This window comes from Onychostruthus taczanowskii, unplaced genomic scaffold (genome assembly GCF_017590055.1).
Source record: "Onychostruthus taczanowskii isolate IOZ18803 unplaced genomic scaffold, ASM1759005v1 scaffold57, whole genome shotgun sequence".
Lineage (NCBI taxonomy): Eukaryota > Metazoa > Chordata > Aves > Passeriformes > Passeridae > Onychostruthus > Onychostruthus taczanowskii.
In genome coordinates this window covers 4,442,927-4,461,051 of record NW_024503346.1, presented here as the reverse complement: position 1 = coordinate 4,461,051, position 18,125 = coordinate 4,442,927, and the positions used below count along the sequence as shown (strand labels likewise).

At 41.0% G+C, this 18,125-nt stretch overlaps 1 protein-coding gene across 1 annotated transcript in view; it reads right to left on the bottom strand.

Annotated features, from left to right (window-relative positions):
* The window catches only part of CDH4 (cadherin 4), a 416,129-nt gene that overhangs the window by 149,243 nt on the left and 248,761 nt on the right, over positions 1-18,125 (bottom strand). Inside the window, exon 4 of the mRNA XM_041417862.1 lies at positions 3,766-3,942. Coding sequence (XP_041273796.1) covers positions 3,766-3,942 — 177 coding nt within the window. The remainder of the gene's footprint in view (positions 1-3,765; positions 3,943-18,125) is intronic.

The window sequence follows — 18,125 nt, the reverse complement described above, 5'->3', positions numbered from 1 at the left end:
GGCATAATGAGAATGAACAAGTTGTTTATCATAAGAGATCTAACAGGAAAATAATACATTTTTCAGTTTTATGTTTAATAAAGGCAAGCTGGAAAAATTAGGGTCTATGAAGTGCAAGATGGGAGGCTCTGCAAAGGTCCTGGAGATGAACTGAAAGTTTGGAGCCCTCACAGAACAAAGAACATAGTTGCAGTGGTTGACAGAGCAGCCCATTATCTAAGCATGCCGAAGATGACCAAAGGCCAATTCTGCACAAGGCTTGTTTTTTAAAATTAATTATTTTCATGTAGTCCGTTGAGATGAACCAAGACCTGCCTTGAAAACTGAGTCAAGATTCCCATTAGAAGCAGCTGGATACTGGCTTGTGGATCCAAAACTGAGATTCTTTTTGAAGTTCAAAAGAGGATGAAATACAAGATAAGCTAATAGATAATTAGATAATAGATAATTAAGAATTAGCTACGCATGTAGCTAAAAAGGATGAGTCAGTGAGAAAATAGACAGAGCTCAGCAAGGGTGCAACTATTTAATATATTATCTTAGCTGATCAGTGTGCCTGCATGAGTCATTTGCTTGGAGAGGGAGGGGGATTTCATATTGTTTTTGTATTTTTAATAGGCATTTTTATGGACTTCAGTTATAATAATGAGAGTACCTGACAATTAGTAATGAAATTAGCCTCACAACAGTGAAATATTTCCCAGCATGTACAATATTATTCCTAGTACAAAGGTGGAAGTGAAGCAGAAGGAAATTAAACTCAAGATTTTCATAAATGTTTCCAAAATAAATAAGCATATATCAATAAATTTTGATAACTGTTTTCTCAGCTCAAAGACAAAAGCAGAATTTACAAAACATTTTTATACACTAACAATTTTTTTAGCTTATAAATGTCAGATGTTAATTTAAAATCTTCAAAGAGTAAGTAAATCTTTTCAGCAGTCAAAATTAATTAGAAATTATTTTTTCAGCTATTATTTTTCTGAAACACATTTCCTAGTTAGTGTGGTTGATGTATATGAACAGACATGGATGTTCCTCAGAAAGAAAAAACCCTGTAATTAACAGAAGGGTTTTTTTGGCAGGGATAATGTTCCTTTTTTCTTTTTTTCTATAAAAACTTTTTCATTTAACGTATTTTATCAGAATGAAATGGTTTAATGAGCAGAGAATTACAGTTGATCCCAGCTGAACCAGACAGGGCTGCCTTTCGAGGTATGTGGCTCCCATCAAGCTGCATTCACCTTTGCTATGATTTAAACTTCATTCAGGCACAGCCTTGCTAAAAATACTGACAAGTAACTAATCAACTTCCATAAAATGGAATTTTTACCTTCACAATAGGAAGCAGGAGTAGGAGGGAACCTGAAAGATTTGCCTATGCATTTCAAATTAGTCTGACCTATAAAAACGCAAACAGCAAGTGGTTCTATGTAAAATGTACTTCTGGTAGGGATTTTTGGTTTTTTAGTGATGAGATTTTTCATGCCATCTCTTCCTCTCCTAGGAGGAAGCCACAACCAAAGATAGCACTATGGAGGGACTGGTTTCCACGATTTATACCTACAAAATGCAAGCTCAGACTGGTCTTTCTGAACCAAAAAAAAGTTCAGTGTCCAAGAACCAGTGGTAGATTTGAATGTTTTATACAAAATAGCAGAAAAAAACATGATAGACCTACTTCTGTACAAATGAGAGCTGAGCTGCAGCTTCACATGTGCACTTCTGGTTCCAGTTTGTGAGCAGATGGACACAAAAATAATCAGTGCCCAGCGAGCAAAAGCATGGGAAATCAGATCAAAACTCTCACCTATATCTAGGAGACAGCAAAATGCCCCAGGGCAATCTGAAGATTATGTGGATGGAAATAATCAGATAGTGCTGGTCTTTGAAGATGTTGATTTGTCCTATTCTGGATAATTAAAGAGCAAAGTCTAACGGAGGGAGCTGTAACTCCTGATAGGAATCACCCAAGCTTCACATTCAGGCATTGGCAAAAGGGCCAGATGCTGCAGAGGAGCAGAAACTCAACCCAAGCCTGAAACATCAGGGGTCTCACGCTTAATCAAGTTGCACTCTTTCTATGATCTTCCCTGTCATTATGATGCTTTCTGTAAGTCAGGTGAAGAGGAAAACAGCCCTTTGTAAGCCAGTTCGGTTTTTTTATTTCCCACTCCATTTTCACTTTATTTCAGTGTTTCCTCTAGCATCTGTATTTGAAAACTGCAATGGAATATATTGCTGAAAATCTGGGAGTTCTGTATTTCCATAAGCCAGGTTATCTTTCCAAGGTTACCGGTAGTCTAAGTGATGAATATCAATTCTTCAGTACCTATATAAAATTTATTATTTGTCATTTCCATTAATATTAGAATTTTGCATAGTCGAGTCCTTCTGTTTCATCTCCAGACTGTATGGTAAAAAGTGCCACAGAGATTTCAGTCCTTATAAATCAACAAATTTGCCATGCTAAGCTGGTGCCAAGTTGTCCTCTTGCTGTCTAGTCAGAACTCAAAAGAAATCAGTAGGGAATAGAAGAGAGCACAAGTTCATTTTGCAACTACTACCCTTTATTTTTCACAGGAATTCAAGATTTAATCTAAATTATTAATTTAGAAAGGCATTTTTAACACATCAGGTTATTCTGCTCTTCAGACATTTCCTCAGCTTAGTAGGACAATGCATTAATGGGTCACTCCGTACCCCGCACCGCTGACCACACAAAGACTCTCTGGCTTCCCTCCCTGGTTTTATTTGCCACCTGGTACTTCTTAGTCCTTAGTACTTTATTCCCTAATTGCACAGAGGAATTGCACCAACGATCCAAGCTTCAAAATCCCTGGCTGAATTGGAACATGCCCCTTCCTCCCAGACACAGAAACAGGTAATGATGCAACCCCTGTGAATCCAGGCACTGCTTCAAAAGGACTACATGAATTTCCTGAGAAGGGGTAGCCAATGACACACCACTGCTACCTGAAATAACTTTTGAATTTTTATATTGTAGCCTTTTTCTTCCAAGGGAAGAGTTAGCTGCAAATGTCTGCCAAGGAGTTTTACTTATTATTTTTTTTTTACAGCTAATCATTTGACTGCTCAAAAAAACCAAAACCAGCACCCACAAGAGGGATAGCAACATGTGTTTGTATTTCACTAACACTTATCAACAGCAACAATAAATCAACCAAATGTCTCTGTAAAACACTCCTTTTCCCTTCCTTTTCTTTTCCTGTCATCCCATAATCACCACAGAAAACCACATGGGTAAACTTGATCTCAGAGATTATCCTTGTGAAGAAAGAAAGCAGCAACACAGGGGAGGCTGCCGGATCCATCTGCAGCGGCGGCAGGCAGCCAACCTCCCCCGGGCCGCCGCGCATCTGCAGCGGGATCGGGGAGGGAGGGATGGGATGGGAAGGGAAGGATGCAGCACCCTCATTGCTGGGTGCCACCCAGCCCAGCTCTTACACCTGCAGACGCTTTTTGGATGAGAGCGTGGGCAAAGTGCCATCCTGGCAGCAGTGCCAGTGTCTCAGGAGGGACTGGCTGGAAGGAGGCGATTAGGCTGCCGTCAGCTGGGAGGGAAACTGGGGCGAGGAGCTTTGGAGCAGCATGGAAAAGGCAACCGCTCCTGCAGGAGGGGAGGGAGAGCAGAGAGCCTGTGCTTTGAGCCAGGCTTCCCACACCTACTGCTTCACCAGAGCCATTACAAGATCACCATTATTATTAGCACTGTTATCACTATTTTGTCCTTGAACTCACCCGAACCAGCTGCTGCGGGAAGGGCCCTCTGGAGTTCTCGGGCACGTTGATGGGTGGGATGACCCAGTCGCGCTTCTGCCGCCGCAGCCCGTTGGCACTCTGGTGCTGCCGCCACGGCAGCAGGGTGTCACTCTGCTGCTGCACCAGCTCTCCAGGCAGTGCCTTCCTTCCTTTGGGCTGTTTTGGGAACAAGAAAGCACAGACAGTTAGCTTCTTCCTCGCTTCTTAGGACCTGTCCAACTGTGGCATCAATGTCCACATGGAACAAAGACACAACGTGTTTACTGGCAGCTCTGCTGCTGCTTCATTTTCACAGAAACAGAGTCAGAGAATCAGCTAGGTTGGAAGAGACCTTGCAGATCATCAAGTCCAGCCTATGACCTAACTAAACTAAAACATTCACAAATAAATGGAGCTGTCACTCTGAAGTCAAGATGCCTCCCAGAATGTATTGTCCTCATTACACCAGCTGCAAGGAGATGCAGCAGAGAACTGAAGTAAAGAATTTGCTGAAAATTTCCCATAAGTACAATCTACCAGAACACAAAATATGGGAGCTGATTCCTTTGCAGTCCATCTCATGGGTCCAGCTTTACAGTCTGGTATTAACCATGAGCAGGGCTACAAGAATCTCCAGTCTGTGGCTCTGCAAAAGTATTCTGCCACACAAACCAGAGGGAGAGTCAGCTCCATGGCTGCAAAGGTGCATTAGTTCAGATTTTTAATGCTTCATAACAAATGATCTTTATATGAGAGCTGGGTTTTGAACACAAATCCCAAAGTACACACCCCACGCTGCCTGGGAAGTGTAATACATCTCAGGCACAGTAAATTTTCATTATTTGGTATGACTTTGAGTCTTTGTGATTTTTTTTTAACTATGGATTCTCTGAATGGAATACTTTTGTGTTGGAAATGTTACAGTGCTATGAATAAAAATGGAAATGGTAGGACCATGGTTTTGACTTAGAGCGACTGGCTCACTATTAGAAAATTTATGCCTTATAGAATGGATGAATCAATGAAATGTAGATTTGGGAAGGCTCTTCAGAGGTTATGCAGTCCCAATACTTCAATACTCTGTGGTCTTCTAGGATTCCAGCAATTACTTCTAAAAGTCTGCAGAAAAGATAACTAGGAAGGTCTTTTGTTACCATATGGTGACCCGCACTCCCACCAGAAAATGTTTAAACTTTCATAAATCACAAAGACTGCAAGTCACATTCTTTTCATTTGAGGTAAGATCCAGTGGGAACACTGTTCTCTGAATGTTACAATTTTCAGCTATTTTTCTCAAAAAACTGCAAAACCCCCACTCACGCTGAACCCAATGCCCCAACACACAAGAACAATGCAGGAAAAGCTATCAAAGCATTTTCTGAGGCTCCTGCCATTTTAAGCCACATTCACTTTTTGTCTTACTCCAAACATAAAACCCAAACACCCTCCAAGCAGTTGTCTGTAGGCACTGATTTCAGTGGGAATCATTGCTTCAGGCCTTCTAGTTTGATGTAAATCCATCTATTAGCACATTTCAATTCCTGATCAGGAGGTAAAGGAACAGGCAGTCACCTCCAGACTACACAGCATATGAAAACTAAACAGTAAATGAAAGTTAAACTGAGATGTGGCTCCAGAGCTGTGTGGACCTTCTCCAGAAAGGATGGAGATACTGAGAGCAGGGCACAGCAGCAAGGAGCCTGTGCTCACAGCCTGGTCATGGCTCTGAGCTCTGTTACCTCTGGAGGGCAGACATCCGCTGGCTGCAAGGATTGGAAATATTTGTGCCAAAATGCAGGTATTTTTACTGCAAAACTTAAAAACAAGCCTTTTCCAGAGCTGAATTTTCACACAACAGACAAATATGGTCTTTTCACTCACACACAGAGGCATGTTCCTCAGGTCCTGTCTCACACTCACGATGTGGGTTGTGTTCACCTAAGTGCTGTTTCCACACCTTTTTCAAAAAAATCACAGCACCATGTTCAATATTTAGATGTTGCATTTAAAATGCTTACTGAAGTGGGCAATAAGCAAAGAAACACAATCATAGTGTGGCAGTGGAAGACTTTCTTGGGATATCCAGGATACTGGTAGGCACTACTGACTTCCTCCTTCCCATGGGATGTAATGCTATATTCAAAAGAGATTTCATTTTAAAATTATTTTATTGACAGAAAGGTATGTTTTCTGAGCACTGGTGAAATCAATCTTATCTAAAGAAGACACCCAGAAATGCATGACAGCATGAAATAGGACTATGAGACATGAGCCACAGAATAGTGGATATCCCCTATTTTTTTTAATTGGCTTGTGATTCCCAAATGGGAGTCCTTTGAGAGCAGGTATTTGGATCAGTTTATATAATTGGCAAGTGAGCATGGGGACAGATTATGAAAGGATGGTCAAATAATTTGTGCTCTTCTGAGTTTACACAGTGGAATGAGTCTGAACTAAAGACAGACTTGAGAATTAACACGAGTCCCAAAGCTCTGTGTATACTGAAATAATTAGTGTCAGCTCAGCAAGGCAATACCAGCCTTTTTAGTCTGTATGAAATACTTGCTGGCAGGTGACTAGACAGTGACTAGCTTGCTTGTCACTCTTGATGATGTTTTCCTATATTAGAATAAATCATCAACATGACTCTGAATTTGATATGTAGAATTTCAAAAGCATCTTGCAACAACAATTTTTTTCTCTTTTTTTAAACAACAGCTCTTTTTTATCTTCATTTGTTGACAATGCATTCTCTTGACCTTAATTTCTCTGGTGTTGTTTAAATATGTTGTACATGTTTTCTGCTGCTTAAAAGCTGTGAGACAAATGCAGTAACAAAGTCTGGTGAGTATAAATGCCAGAACTATTCAGATCTCTGACTGAAACATCCCAGAACATATCTGGAATAACAGCATTGCTGAACTGTGAGCCCCAGAAAACTCTCCAACATTTTTGAGTTTGCAATAATCTAAAGTTCAACTCAGAAGCAGAATATGACACCAAATTCAATTAATTCTAAAATACAGCTTCCAATTCCAGTTTTGCTGGGGAACAGTTTTTAGTGAGATGACAACTGCTCATTTTCTCATGGCCTCACTGGCCACATGCTTTAAGGAATCTCAGAAACATTTTCAAAAGATAAAATATTCCTTCACCTTTTGTAGTGCCACCAGAACACAAACACAGTCCTTCACAAAATCAAGAGAAGCACATCTAGTGCTCCTGCTTTGGGGTGTTTTCCCTCCCACTGTTTTTGTGACTCTCTTATACATGGCACAAAAATGATGGTGTACAGAGCCAGGCAATCCATGAAACATGTGCCCAGGGGAAAGTGAAATCCCCTCTCCATTCCAAAAATTACACGGTGACATTTATAACTCGTTACAAGAGGATCAAACTCTAAACATGGAACATGTGAACACAGTCTTTGGTAATACAAAGATAATTACAGGAGGATACAAAATAGTCAGATAATTTTGCCTGTCTATCACTTTAGGACACTGATAAGCTAGAGAAATACAGCTGAGCCAAAACAGATGAAAACCTTCAAGATCAGGGGGAAAAAGTGATTACAAAGTGTGGGATGAAGAGAAACAACAGGAGAAGAGCCCATGCTGGGATGTAAACTTGTTAGGAGAGTTTGGATTCAGCAGGATCTAATACCTTAGTATTGTATTGGGGCAGAATTTTGAAGAGCTTGCTGATGAAGCTGAGCAGTCCTGTGCTGGCTGTATTATCTAAAGCCCAAATTCTGCAAGCCTGGGATTGACACTTGGCTCTGAGTTATCCCATGTCTCTTCCAGTGGGCTTCTGGCCCATAACTGTGACACACATGGACACTGCCAGTGCTGGCAAATCATAACACAGCCATCATCTTCTGCTGATAAATGTTTCTTTCTTTGGAATGTGCAACTCTAATATTTGTTATGAGCAGTTGCAGGGCAGAGGAAGAGCCTCTTGGAGACCATCCTCCCTGCATTTGGTAAGGCAGCTGAAGAGCTGGATCAGCTGCAGCTCAGAGTGGCAGAATTGCTCTGCAATTCTCCTTACCACTTTTTAATTTGGGGTTTTTTGGCTATTAATTGAAATCAATTACAAACATATAGAAGTCCATCAGAAACCTTTCACTGAGACGGCAGATCAAGCTTTCAGAAAGCAAGATTGGAGGAGGTGCAGCCTCAATCACAACCCTAATTTTTCACCTTCTATAAGGATTGTGAAAAGACCTTTCCTCTCCCAGCCTGCTTCACAGAAGGTGTAGGGATATCTTGGAGTCCATATCAGCAGCTCCAGTGGAATCTCCCAGAAGTAATTTCCAGTCCCTTTTCAGTCTAGAATTGCCTTTAAGGATGGTGAACACAACCTTCTGCATTTGGAAGAGGACAGGGAGCTAAATCCCAAGGGGACTGTTAGACTTCAAAACCCAACAGCTCCAGGACACCTTACTCCAAACTAGTGAGGCTGCAGGGTGCTTCAGCTAACTCCATTTACACCACAATGCTGAGAGCCCAGGGACATTCCTTGTCTGCACCTGGCACTGGGAATAAAGGATAAGTTGGAAAAGCCATTTAGTGAGCCCATAATCTCCTGTCAGCGCTGGTCTGTGGCTCGTCAGCCTTTCATTTACTGGGAGACTCAGCCTAAACCCAACCTCTGCTCATGAAAGAGGTCAAACGATAATCCCCTGACAGAACCAGACACGGGGGATGCCAGCAGCCCCTCCAGCCCCATCCTGCTCGTGACAAGAAGGCTGCGAGCCGCTGACTTTTCACTAGCCCACAAATAAAACCAGCGAGTGTGAAGGAACACCAGCTTCCACCTTCCGCTACACTTAGCAGTAGCCAGTCTGCCAGCTGGCTTGTCTCCCCTCCCAGCCAACCTGCCTTTGATATCCGTCAGCCTCTGGCTACGGAGACATCTGGAAGTTATTATCCAGCAGAGCGTATCGCAAACCCATTTACATAATATAATATCATATTTTGTGTTCCTGCTTAGCTGAACATTTTGGATCACTCTAATGTTTGGGTAAATAAGCCGCCATTCCCTGCATATAAATAACAAGCGAGTCTTAGGGTACGTTTGTTGGAGATTAATAATTTCATAGGGCTCAACCCAAAAAATGAAATGCTTCGGCACTAAAATATATTATACTTGCATTTGCAATAAAAAGTACCTGCAATTGGAAGAAGGGAAATAAGGCCTTTATTTTCCAGGTATCAAAATGATTAATGATTTAACCTCTTTTATTTATATGCCAGTCTTGTTATTTTCGTAGGATCTTTAACACTTCACACTAGACATTTTTCAGAAAAGAAATAATACCTGGGTTGCTTTGCTTCTAGTGTCACTCACAGGGTTTAACTGAGGCAATGTGGTTTTAATATATTTTTGTCAATACAAGGGGATACAAAGCCACCTTTAGTCCACTGCTTAAACATATTTCCCTTCATCTCCTATATCAATATACGTTTTGAAAACTGGGACCATTTTCTACCAGGGAAAATAAGAACCTATTAAAAAAATATTTAATCTGAAGCATTTTTGCTTGTTTCCATGGTAGCTGCAGAAAGGACAGGAGAAAATGATATTTACCAAACAGAAAATAAGACAATGAAAATAGAGCTTAGTTCTTTAACAAAGGGAACATGAGAGCGCTGCAAAATAAACATTTGCATGAATTCTGTTCTAAGGAAACAACATTTTGCTGACATCAGGGACAGCAGTGGAGGACGAATGAACCCTTTTTTCCCAAAATGCACCATTTCTCCAGTTTTTGATCTTTCAGTATAGAAAGATATTCCATTTTGTGTTTCGTACAGTAGAATGAAAGGGTTGCAGAACAAACAGCAAATTTATTTATTTTACGGTAATTGATTCCTTTTTTATTTAGGTCATTGCTGAATTTGCTGAAGTTGGAGACAGGAAAAAAAGTAGTTTTAAAAAGATCAGACTTTTTATTTATTATAGTTGTGCTATGTGCAGCTATTATTTAGGAACTGCATAGGTAAGAAATCCATAATCTGTTTTTCTCCTTATCCACCCTCTAGAACTCTGAGATGACTGTCTGTATTAGCTTTATTTACTAATAGTTGTAAGCTGTGGTAAATTTAATCAAAGATAGCTGCATGTCACATCCCATTACCATCAAGGCATAAATTGCCATTCATGAATGATTTGTGTCAAAGAGCTCTGAAAACTATTGTTTTAGCAGCAAGATGTTCCAACATACACAGCTCTTCAGCAGGGGCATTAAATTAATGTGTTTGCAGAGAAGCCACTAATTGACAATGAGATGGGATTTTGGCAGTACACTTCCACTTTAAAGATAATGAACAGTGTTCAAATACAGAGAAGAACCCCCTCTGCTCCTAAAACTATACTAATAATTTCTGGTATAAACAGGAATAGAGGGAACCAATCCTGACAGGATATTTCCAGTACCCAAGCAAGCTGTTTGATCATCACGACTTCCAAAAGCAAACAGTGGAATTGCAGCGTTTGTGACCTTTATCAAATCTGGCTACGTACAATCAGGAATGTTATGTTTGGTTAGGAACTCATTAAACAAAATTACCTCTCCATTTATAGAAACCATACAAGTACAGTATAAAACATTTTAATTAAATCAGCTAGTTAAGCAAAAATTCATTACTTTTTGTTTTTATCAGCTAGCAGTGGGGCTGCATAGAGCAGTTCACATTAGAGTCAATTAGTAAGAAAAATTGTCAGATTTGGCAAGTGCATGAGCTTCTAGAACACATCAGCTGACAGGGAAGAAAAAGTTTGACTAAAAGCTAACCAAGTTACTGCCCTCAGAGGGGGAGAATGAGCCACGTAACACACACAAATGCATCAGCCATGCCAAAACCCCTCGTTCCTGAGTCAGTGTCAAAGCTCTACATGCCCTGTTCCTTGAGAGCTGAAAAATGAGGCATGAATGCAAATTTAAGGTTGTTAGGTATCTGGCTGGCTTTGCAGGCTTTGGAAAATTTTATCTGATAGAACTAATAAAATGTGATCAGAGTGACCGAGGAGTCAAAATGCTCCTTGGTGTTGCAGGGCTGCAAAGCAAGAAAAAAGCTGAAGAATAGTACGGGGTAAAACCATGGAATTTTTAAATAGGGAGAACATGACAGATTGGCTTGTGAGTCAGGCAGGAGAAGATCCTTTCTCTGCAAAAGGTGCAGCAGGGCCCTTTGTGGGTTGCTGTAATTAAATGCTGAGTTAAGTCTGGACTCCAGAGAAAAGAGATGCACCAGCTCTGGGCATAACCCATGTGGTTACCACAGAAGGTTCTTATTTAAAAGAAAAAAACCCAAATACATGTTAATCTCTTTGATCAGAAAACCTAACAGGGTTGGTGAGGGCCCCATGGACACAGGCTGCAGCTAACACCCCCAGGGCCAGAACGGGGCTTTTCGGGTGCCTGCTGACCAGGCTGGGACACGAGATGGTGATTTCCCAGTATAATTTAATTGAAATCAGAAACATCCTGCACTCACCCACACCTTCTGTTGGGTAAGTTATCACCAATTTAAGCTGAAATCCAGCCAGTCACCAGAGCACTTCAGTGGGCTTTGCTTTTGTGCTGCGGAGTCAGGACGGGCGCAGGCAGCGCGCTCACTTCGTTACTGAGCAGACACAAAATGCCCGTGGGATCTCCAAGGGATGGGAGTTCCAGCAGGGAAGGAAAGGCAGAGCTGTGCTCAGACTTATTCAGTGGTACCACACGGATGATTAGAGGCACCTCCTGGCCAGTGCATTCTCTCAGGGTTCCAAATGATCTTCCTCTTCCATTCTCTGGAGAAGCATGTACCAAAGCAGGTACCTTAGAAATCTGTCTGCCTTTGGTGGAATCTTTTATGGCTCCCACAGGTGTCCAGCATCTGTGATACTCTTCTTGTCATTGTCAGGCTTTGAATATTGCAAGAGCTGTCAGTGGACAGAAGATGACATCACCCCCAAAGCACAGCTCTGGATGTACTTCTCCTCCTCATTTTAAGGCTTGAACATCTTATCTCAACAGGAAAAGTTTTGATGAGGTTGTTTCCTTGCAAAGCTCCCCACATCAACTTGACCTTTTCACACTCCCTTTGTAAGATCTAATCTCACAGTGCTTCTCAGGTAGGATTGTTTAAGAAACATCTAAATTACTGTTGTACTCTACCTTCTAGTGTTTACGAAGAGACACTTCTATCTTCAAGTTAATGTCATTCTCATAATTGGGAGAAGCCATACACAATGGCTTCAGAAGTACAAGCACTTCTCAAGAGCAGGTCTATTAAATCACAAAATACTCATACTCGTTACCTGTATATTAGGAATAAAGTTGGTAGATCTTGCCACATACTATACAGTGAAAACCTCTATTGCAGCTTGGAATTACCTCTCTCATCCTGCACCTAATCTTGAGAAAAATGTATGAAAAATCTGGGCTAGCAATCTTAGCTCTTCCTCCCCAATAAAATTTCTAAAAAATAATTGAAAACATGGCTCCAAAACACAATTCTTTTGCTTCTAAAACTCAGACTACAAGTGCTCTTCATCGCAGAAAGAAGTGGGAGCAAGTCTACCCCTTAAAAGCCTGTGAGAAATTGTAATCTCATTTTATTTCTCTAAAGCCATGAGGTTCAAAAGATACATGAATTAAAATAATCATAATGAATTAAATGTAACAATACTCCTCCTCTTCATAATGTTTGCAAGTAAAAAGATCACAAGAGATTTAAAAGATCACAGGCGCTGCTGCTACTTTAGCACAAAGTAAAGTAATTCAGTCTGGTACTTCTCCTCAGTGCTAGTGTGAGAATTTGCCCTTTCAAGTTATCCTTTGGTTATTTCAAGAGGCTCTTGAGAAAAGACTGTTCTTCTTTTTTTTCCCCCAATTCCACAGTGCACCTAAGAAATGCTCAAATTTGACCGTGAGGACACATTCAATTTATCTCAATTTGCAAGATGAAATTTAAGCCTGAGTTTAAATGCTTTGCTGGGTGGGGACAGTGTTTGAGATCCCACGCCCTGAGGCTCTCAGGCCACCCTGCCCTGCTGGACACCCATCCCTGGCTGCTCTCCTCACTGCAGCTGGACATGCCAGAGGGTCACTACCTCACCCAACAATCCAGAACAATCCTTCACACTGAGCTTGCACCTACCAATCTGTCCCAGCTTGCTGGACTAGAGGAAAGATCCTGGACACTCAGAGCCCCTAAAAACCAGTTTATTTTAATGGACGTGCCTATATGAAGCAATTTTTGTCTGTACTCAAACGCGTGTTTACAGGCAGCTGCCATCAGATTATCACAGCAATGAAGGTATTTTTAGGATATCCAGTCCAAAATATTTTTTTTTTTGAAGTGGCAGTCAGACTTCAGCAGTTACCAACAAAGAACATGAAATGGGAGGTCAAAAGCTTTGATCTGGCAAGGGCAAGGAACACATCACAGGCAGGAGCACGCAGCAGTCCAAGGGGTTTGTTTTATCAGGAAAATCTTATTTCAGTGTAGGCAGTTCAATCCTTAGGACTTTTTTTTGTTTGAAGGAAGACAGATCTGGAGTGAATTTCACTTACAGATGGTCTTTTGAGCACGGCTTTGAGCCTGACCCTTGGTATGATGCTGACTGCTTAAGAACTAAATGCAGCAAGTGCAGTGCTTGGAAACTTCCCGTAGTGGGCTGATTTTCCAAGGCAATGAGCACCTGCGTGCCATATCTTATCCTGGCTGCAGCACGAGGCCATGGCATGCAGCACCCTGAAAACCAGGCCAGGGAAGTTCACGTGTTTTCACAAACACCACTCTCTCCTCCTGCAATGATTACATGTGAGACGTCCAAATTCACTCAAGCACGAGGTCAGGCAAGTTCAGCAGATGCATCTTCATTAGACTTGCACAATTATCATGAGCAGTCTCACTGGCAACAATTATATGATATTAATTTATTAGTCATCTTCTTTCTTTTCTTTTCCACTGATCTGATTTGTTAAAACCCCAAAAAATGTCTCACAAGTTATCTGAAGGAAACAGAAATCTCTGCATGTACCCTGCCTGACAGATAAATCCAGGTCTTGCTTTACTGATGAGACACAGAAATAAAAATTATTCCAGCTGCCATTTTGCTGGATTTAGTTGCTGCCTTGGATTCCCCACAGAGGCAGTGAAAGAGGACAGTGCCACTGTAATGACCCAGTACTCAAAATATGCACCAGTATCGTCAGAAAAAGGCAGGATGGCAACTAAAACCTCATTTTTTCAGCTCTTCTCTAGCGATAAAACAGTTTGATGAGGCAAACTCCCCTCACCCTGATGCCATAGATAACATCTCACCCCAGCGCATGGAAAAGACGGAAGAAAGAAAGTGAACACATTTTGTCTCATTTCCTCTAGGTGCACCTGCTCAAGAATGCCAGGGAGACTGGAGTCACTGGAAGCACAGATCCCACTTAAACTCCGATTTTCCTCCTTCAAGGGAGGGCTCCCCAGCCTCGTGCAGAGCATCCTGGCTGCACAATAACCCAGGTCATGAATGAGAGCAGTGCTGAATAAGCCTTTCCTTGCCCAGAGACCTTTGTGCTTGTGATCAGCAATAAAAGGCTGTACTTGGAACTTAAAACCTCAGCCAGGTGAAATATCACAGATGATTATTTAAAGGCTTTAAATAAAAAAAAAAAAAAAAAAAAAAAAAAAGCCCTGTGTCTGTAAGCCCTGTTCACATTCACATTGTATGGCTGTGGACTCATAGCTGGGTTATGAAAGCAGACCAAAATAAGATGAGATATAATAAAACACAAGCTGGGCTTAAGCAAGAATTGATTTCTGACAGCAGTTTTCAATGTTTTAAACACTAGCTGCAGACCTCATATATTTCTAAATTTAATTGCACATATAATGATGTAACATTATAAAAATTTACATATTTCCATGCTCAGAATTTGAAAAGCTAAAACAACAAGAAACTTTGGTTGACATAAACACAGTTCAAAGAAAACAGTATTTTTTTTTCCAAACTAAGTCACTGGCAGATGACTGACATCTTACATGTGCTGAATATATCCTGTACATCTCAGCTCTTCTGCTGTGAATTCTTTTCTATGCTGTACTTCTACAATCTGGATTTTAGCTTGTGAGGTAAGAACTACAGAAAAACAGCTAAATAAATACAGAAGAAAATTTACCAGATGTGCCTTAGACACATGAAATGACTGAAAATTAAAGAAAACAATCAATATAAAGGAGAGGTCAGAACTTCAGCTGGGATGAGCCAACACAGGGGGTGGAGGAAGTTGATTTTTAGGGAATGATGAGGAGGAGCTTGGACTGATGGACACAGAGGGCAGGTGCAGGGTGTGAAGGACAAATGCCACAATATTTCTACTCGTAAATGGGTAAATTTGAGTTTCTCTAACTAAAAAACAGGACACTCTGAAGACTGCAGTCCTCAGCAATGTCACTGTTCACAAACATAATCTTCATTTTTAGACTTTTGGTTGAATCGATATCCAATTTTTCAAAATAATAGCATGCACTCTTGGAAAAGAAGACATTACACTGCTAATTCCAGATAAGTAAAGCTCGGCTTTACTTTGTTTTCTTCTGGAGCATTATCCCACTCAAGTTCGTCTTTCACAAATGCTGACACAAGCCACAAAGACTTTATATTATTTCATAAAAATAGCATCTTTTCTCTTTTCCTTTCCCCCTTTATTCTTTTTTTTTCTCTTTTATTTTTTATTTTCTTTTTCCTTCTTCCCAAACTACACCCACAGCCCCGACTGATACTTTCAATTGGAACAACAGGCAGCCAGACAAGAAGGGTAAAGAAACTTTATCTTAAGTATTTATTGTTATGCTGGAATATCACTCAGTTTCCTCTGGGGTAATTCAGCGCTCTTGTGGGAAATGTGTGACCTCATTTGCATTTTCTAATTGAATTGCTATCAGGTTTCCTGCAAGACTGAACAAAAAAGTTGCTTGAGTTACTAACATCACTTGTATTAACCAGAAAAAAAAAGTTTACATTCAAGTATTTGCTGGGCAGGAGGGGAAATGCATGCTTTGTGTATCATAAAGTACATTTTTAGAGTATTTGCCTTCTTTTCTATCATTTCACCCTACTACCATGACACTTTAATGTAGCAGTTAGAACTCTTTCCTTATAGTGTTTTTCACTGAAAACTGACAGGTTATTCAGTCATCTCCAGCAATCAGCACGTTTATAAGGCCAACACTGAAAGAAGGGGAATTGTCACTGTGCTGGTCCCTCCCCGTTAAAATGAGAGGCTGCATCAAGAGCAAGGCTCAGCTGGGGGATCTGGGGCACAGGAATGGGCACCAAACCTTCTGATTTTGCACTGAAAGCACACAAGGGGGGGACTGGCCCAAGAAGAAATGATTTGGAAGCTCCTGGCCAGCACCAAAGCAGCCTGTTGCACAGATTTTCAGTCATAAACACTGTGACAAGAAAGGATCCCAGATCCAAAGGATCATTTACTGCAGGATAAACCCCCTGTGCTCTCCTGGAATGCAGCCCACTGTTCCCACTGTGCAGGCAGGCTCACTCTTGGTCCCACAAAATCTCAGCCAGTATCCCAAAAACACTGATTTCTCCCATAACATTTATTCTGTATTATAACCTCCACAACAATGGCCATTCCAGGAGGGCTGGTTTTGATGCAGTTTTAATCCCTGGATAATCATGAACTGAATTCTGATTTATCCTTTCAGAGAGGGTTCTGAGGGGCACCAAGGCCCCTGTCACGAGGGACTGCCCTCACTGAGGCCACTGCTCATGGAGCTGAGGAGGACCAGGCAAAAGGACTTTTTTTGTGCTGTAGGTGCCAACAAACAGTGACCAGCAGGTGCAGTAACTGAATTTCATGCCAATTATTTATAATGCCTGGGAACTGTTCAGCATTTTTGCAAAATCAGTCACAAATTTACAAAGTAAAATGGAAATAAATGGATGCACCAGAAGAAATCTGGTCTCCCTCCCTCTCTCAGGTCACCTCCTCCTTTCTCTCCCACATTTGCCATCTCTATATCCTGAGTATAACAAAACAATCTGAAATGTCTTTAAAAAAATATATATGTATAGTTCTGCTTGAGTCATATTATTCTACACAGAACCAAATGTGAGATCTGCCTCTAGAAAAAGCCACAAAACATATAAGGGTCATGGCCTGAAACATATTGAACTGGATATTGTAAGGTTTGGGGTTCTTTTTTTCTGCACAAACACTATTATTTTTTTAAATAATCTCATAATCATATTTATTTCTTTAGTAAACAAAGGATTATTTTGCTTGCAAAAACCACAGGCATTAAATAAAACACAAGTCAGATGCCTGCTATAGGGACCCACAATAAAACTGCTTATGACCTTGTCATTAGTCTTGTTTTCTGTATTTTTCCAGCCTCAAACTACACACTAATAAGGCTTTTAGAAAGGAGGGATATGAATTTTAAGAAGCTTAGCTCTCTGTTTTCAACCAGAGTTCAGATTACATTAACATTAGATGAATTTCCAACCAAATATTCTACTAAAACAGAAATGTGTGCTTATTCAGGTTTTTTTTTTCTGCTACACTGAGAGGAAATTTAAGGCAGTATGTAAGACATCTTACTTTGTTCCTTCAATATTTAATTACTTTTAGAAAGAAGCAGTATTCCTTTGGTTAGAAATGGCAAATAGAGTTGACAATAACAAACAGGGCTTAATTACATCTTGCACAAGCTCAAACCCTACTGAACAGCAGCAGAAGTGTATTCATATGACTCTAAGCCCTGCAAAACCTTAGGGGTCAGCCCACTGGGCAAGTGAGATTTAAGTCTGTCCAAGTTTTTCCTTTCTGTCCCAAATGGCACGGAGTTACATGGCAGAATTCTAACAACTTGACACAGAAAGTCTCTCCTCCTTTCCCCACCCTGCCCTGCACTCTCTGTCCAAGCACTGCAGACAGGAGACAGCAGAGGCCAGTCTTGCTGTTTGGAAAATTACTGGGGTGCAGTAATCCAAATTACAGCCATGGCCAAGACACCCCACCTGTCTCTGGAGGAGCCATGGCTGCTCCCAGGACACACACCCTCATCCTTACTCTGCTGGTCCCCAAGATCCAGCAATAAACCAGGGAGTTGAAACAACTCCCTGCCAAATCCTGCCCAAATGTCACCACCCAACCAGCCCGGCATTGCATTGTTTGAGCCAGCACCAGAGAAGATAACTGTATTTACTCCGTGGAGTAAAAGGTCTTCAGCCCAGACCAGCAGTGAAAATGAGGTGGTGAACTGCTGCTGCCAAAGATGATATGGAAGAGGTGGGAAAGCGACAGCTACTCCGGGGGCAGAGCAGCAATGTGATTTCATGGA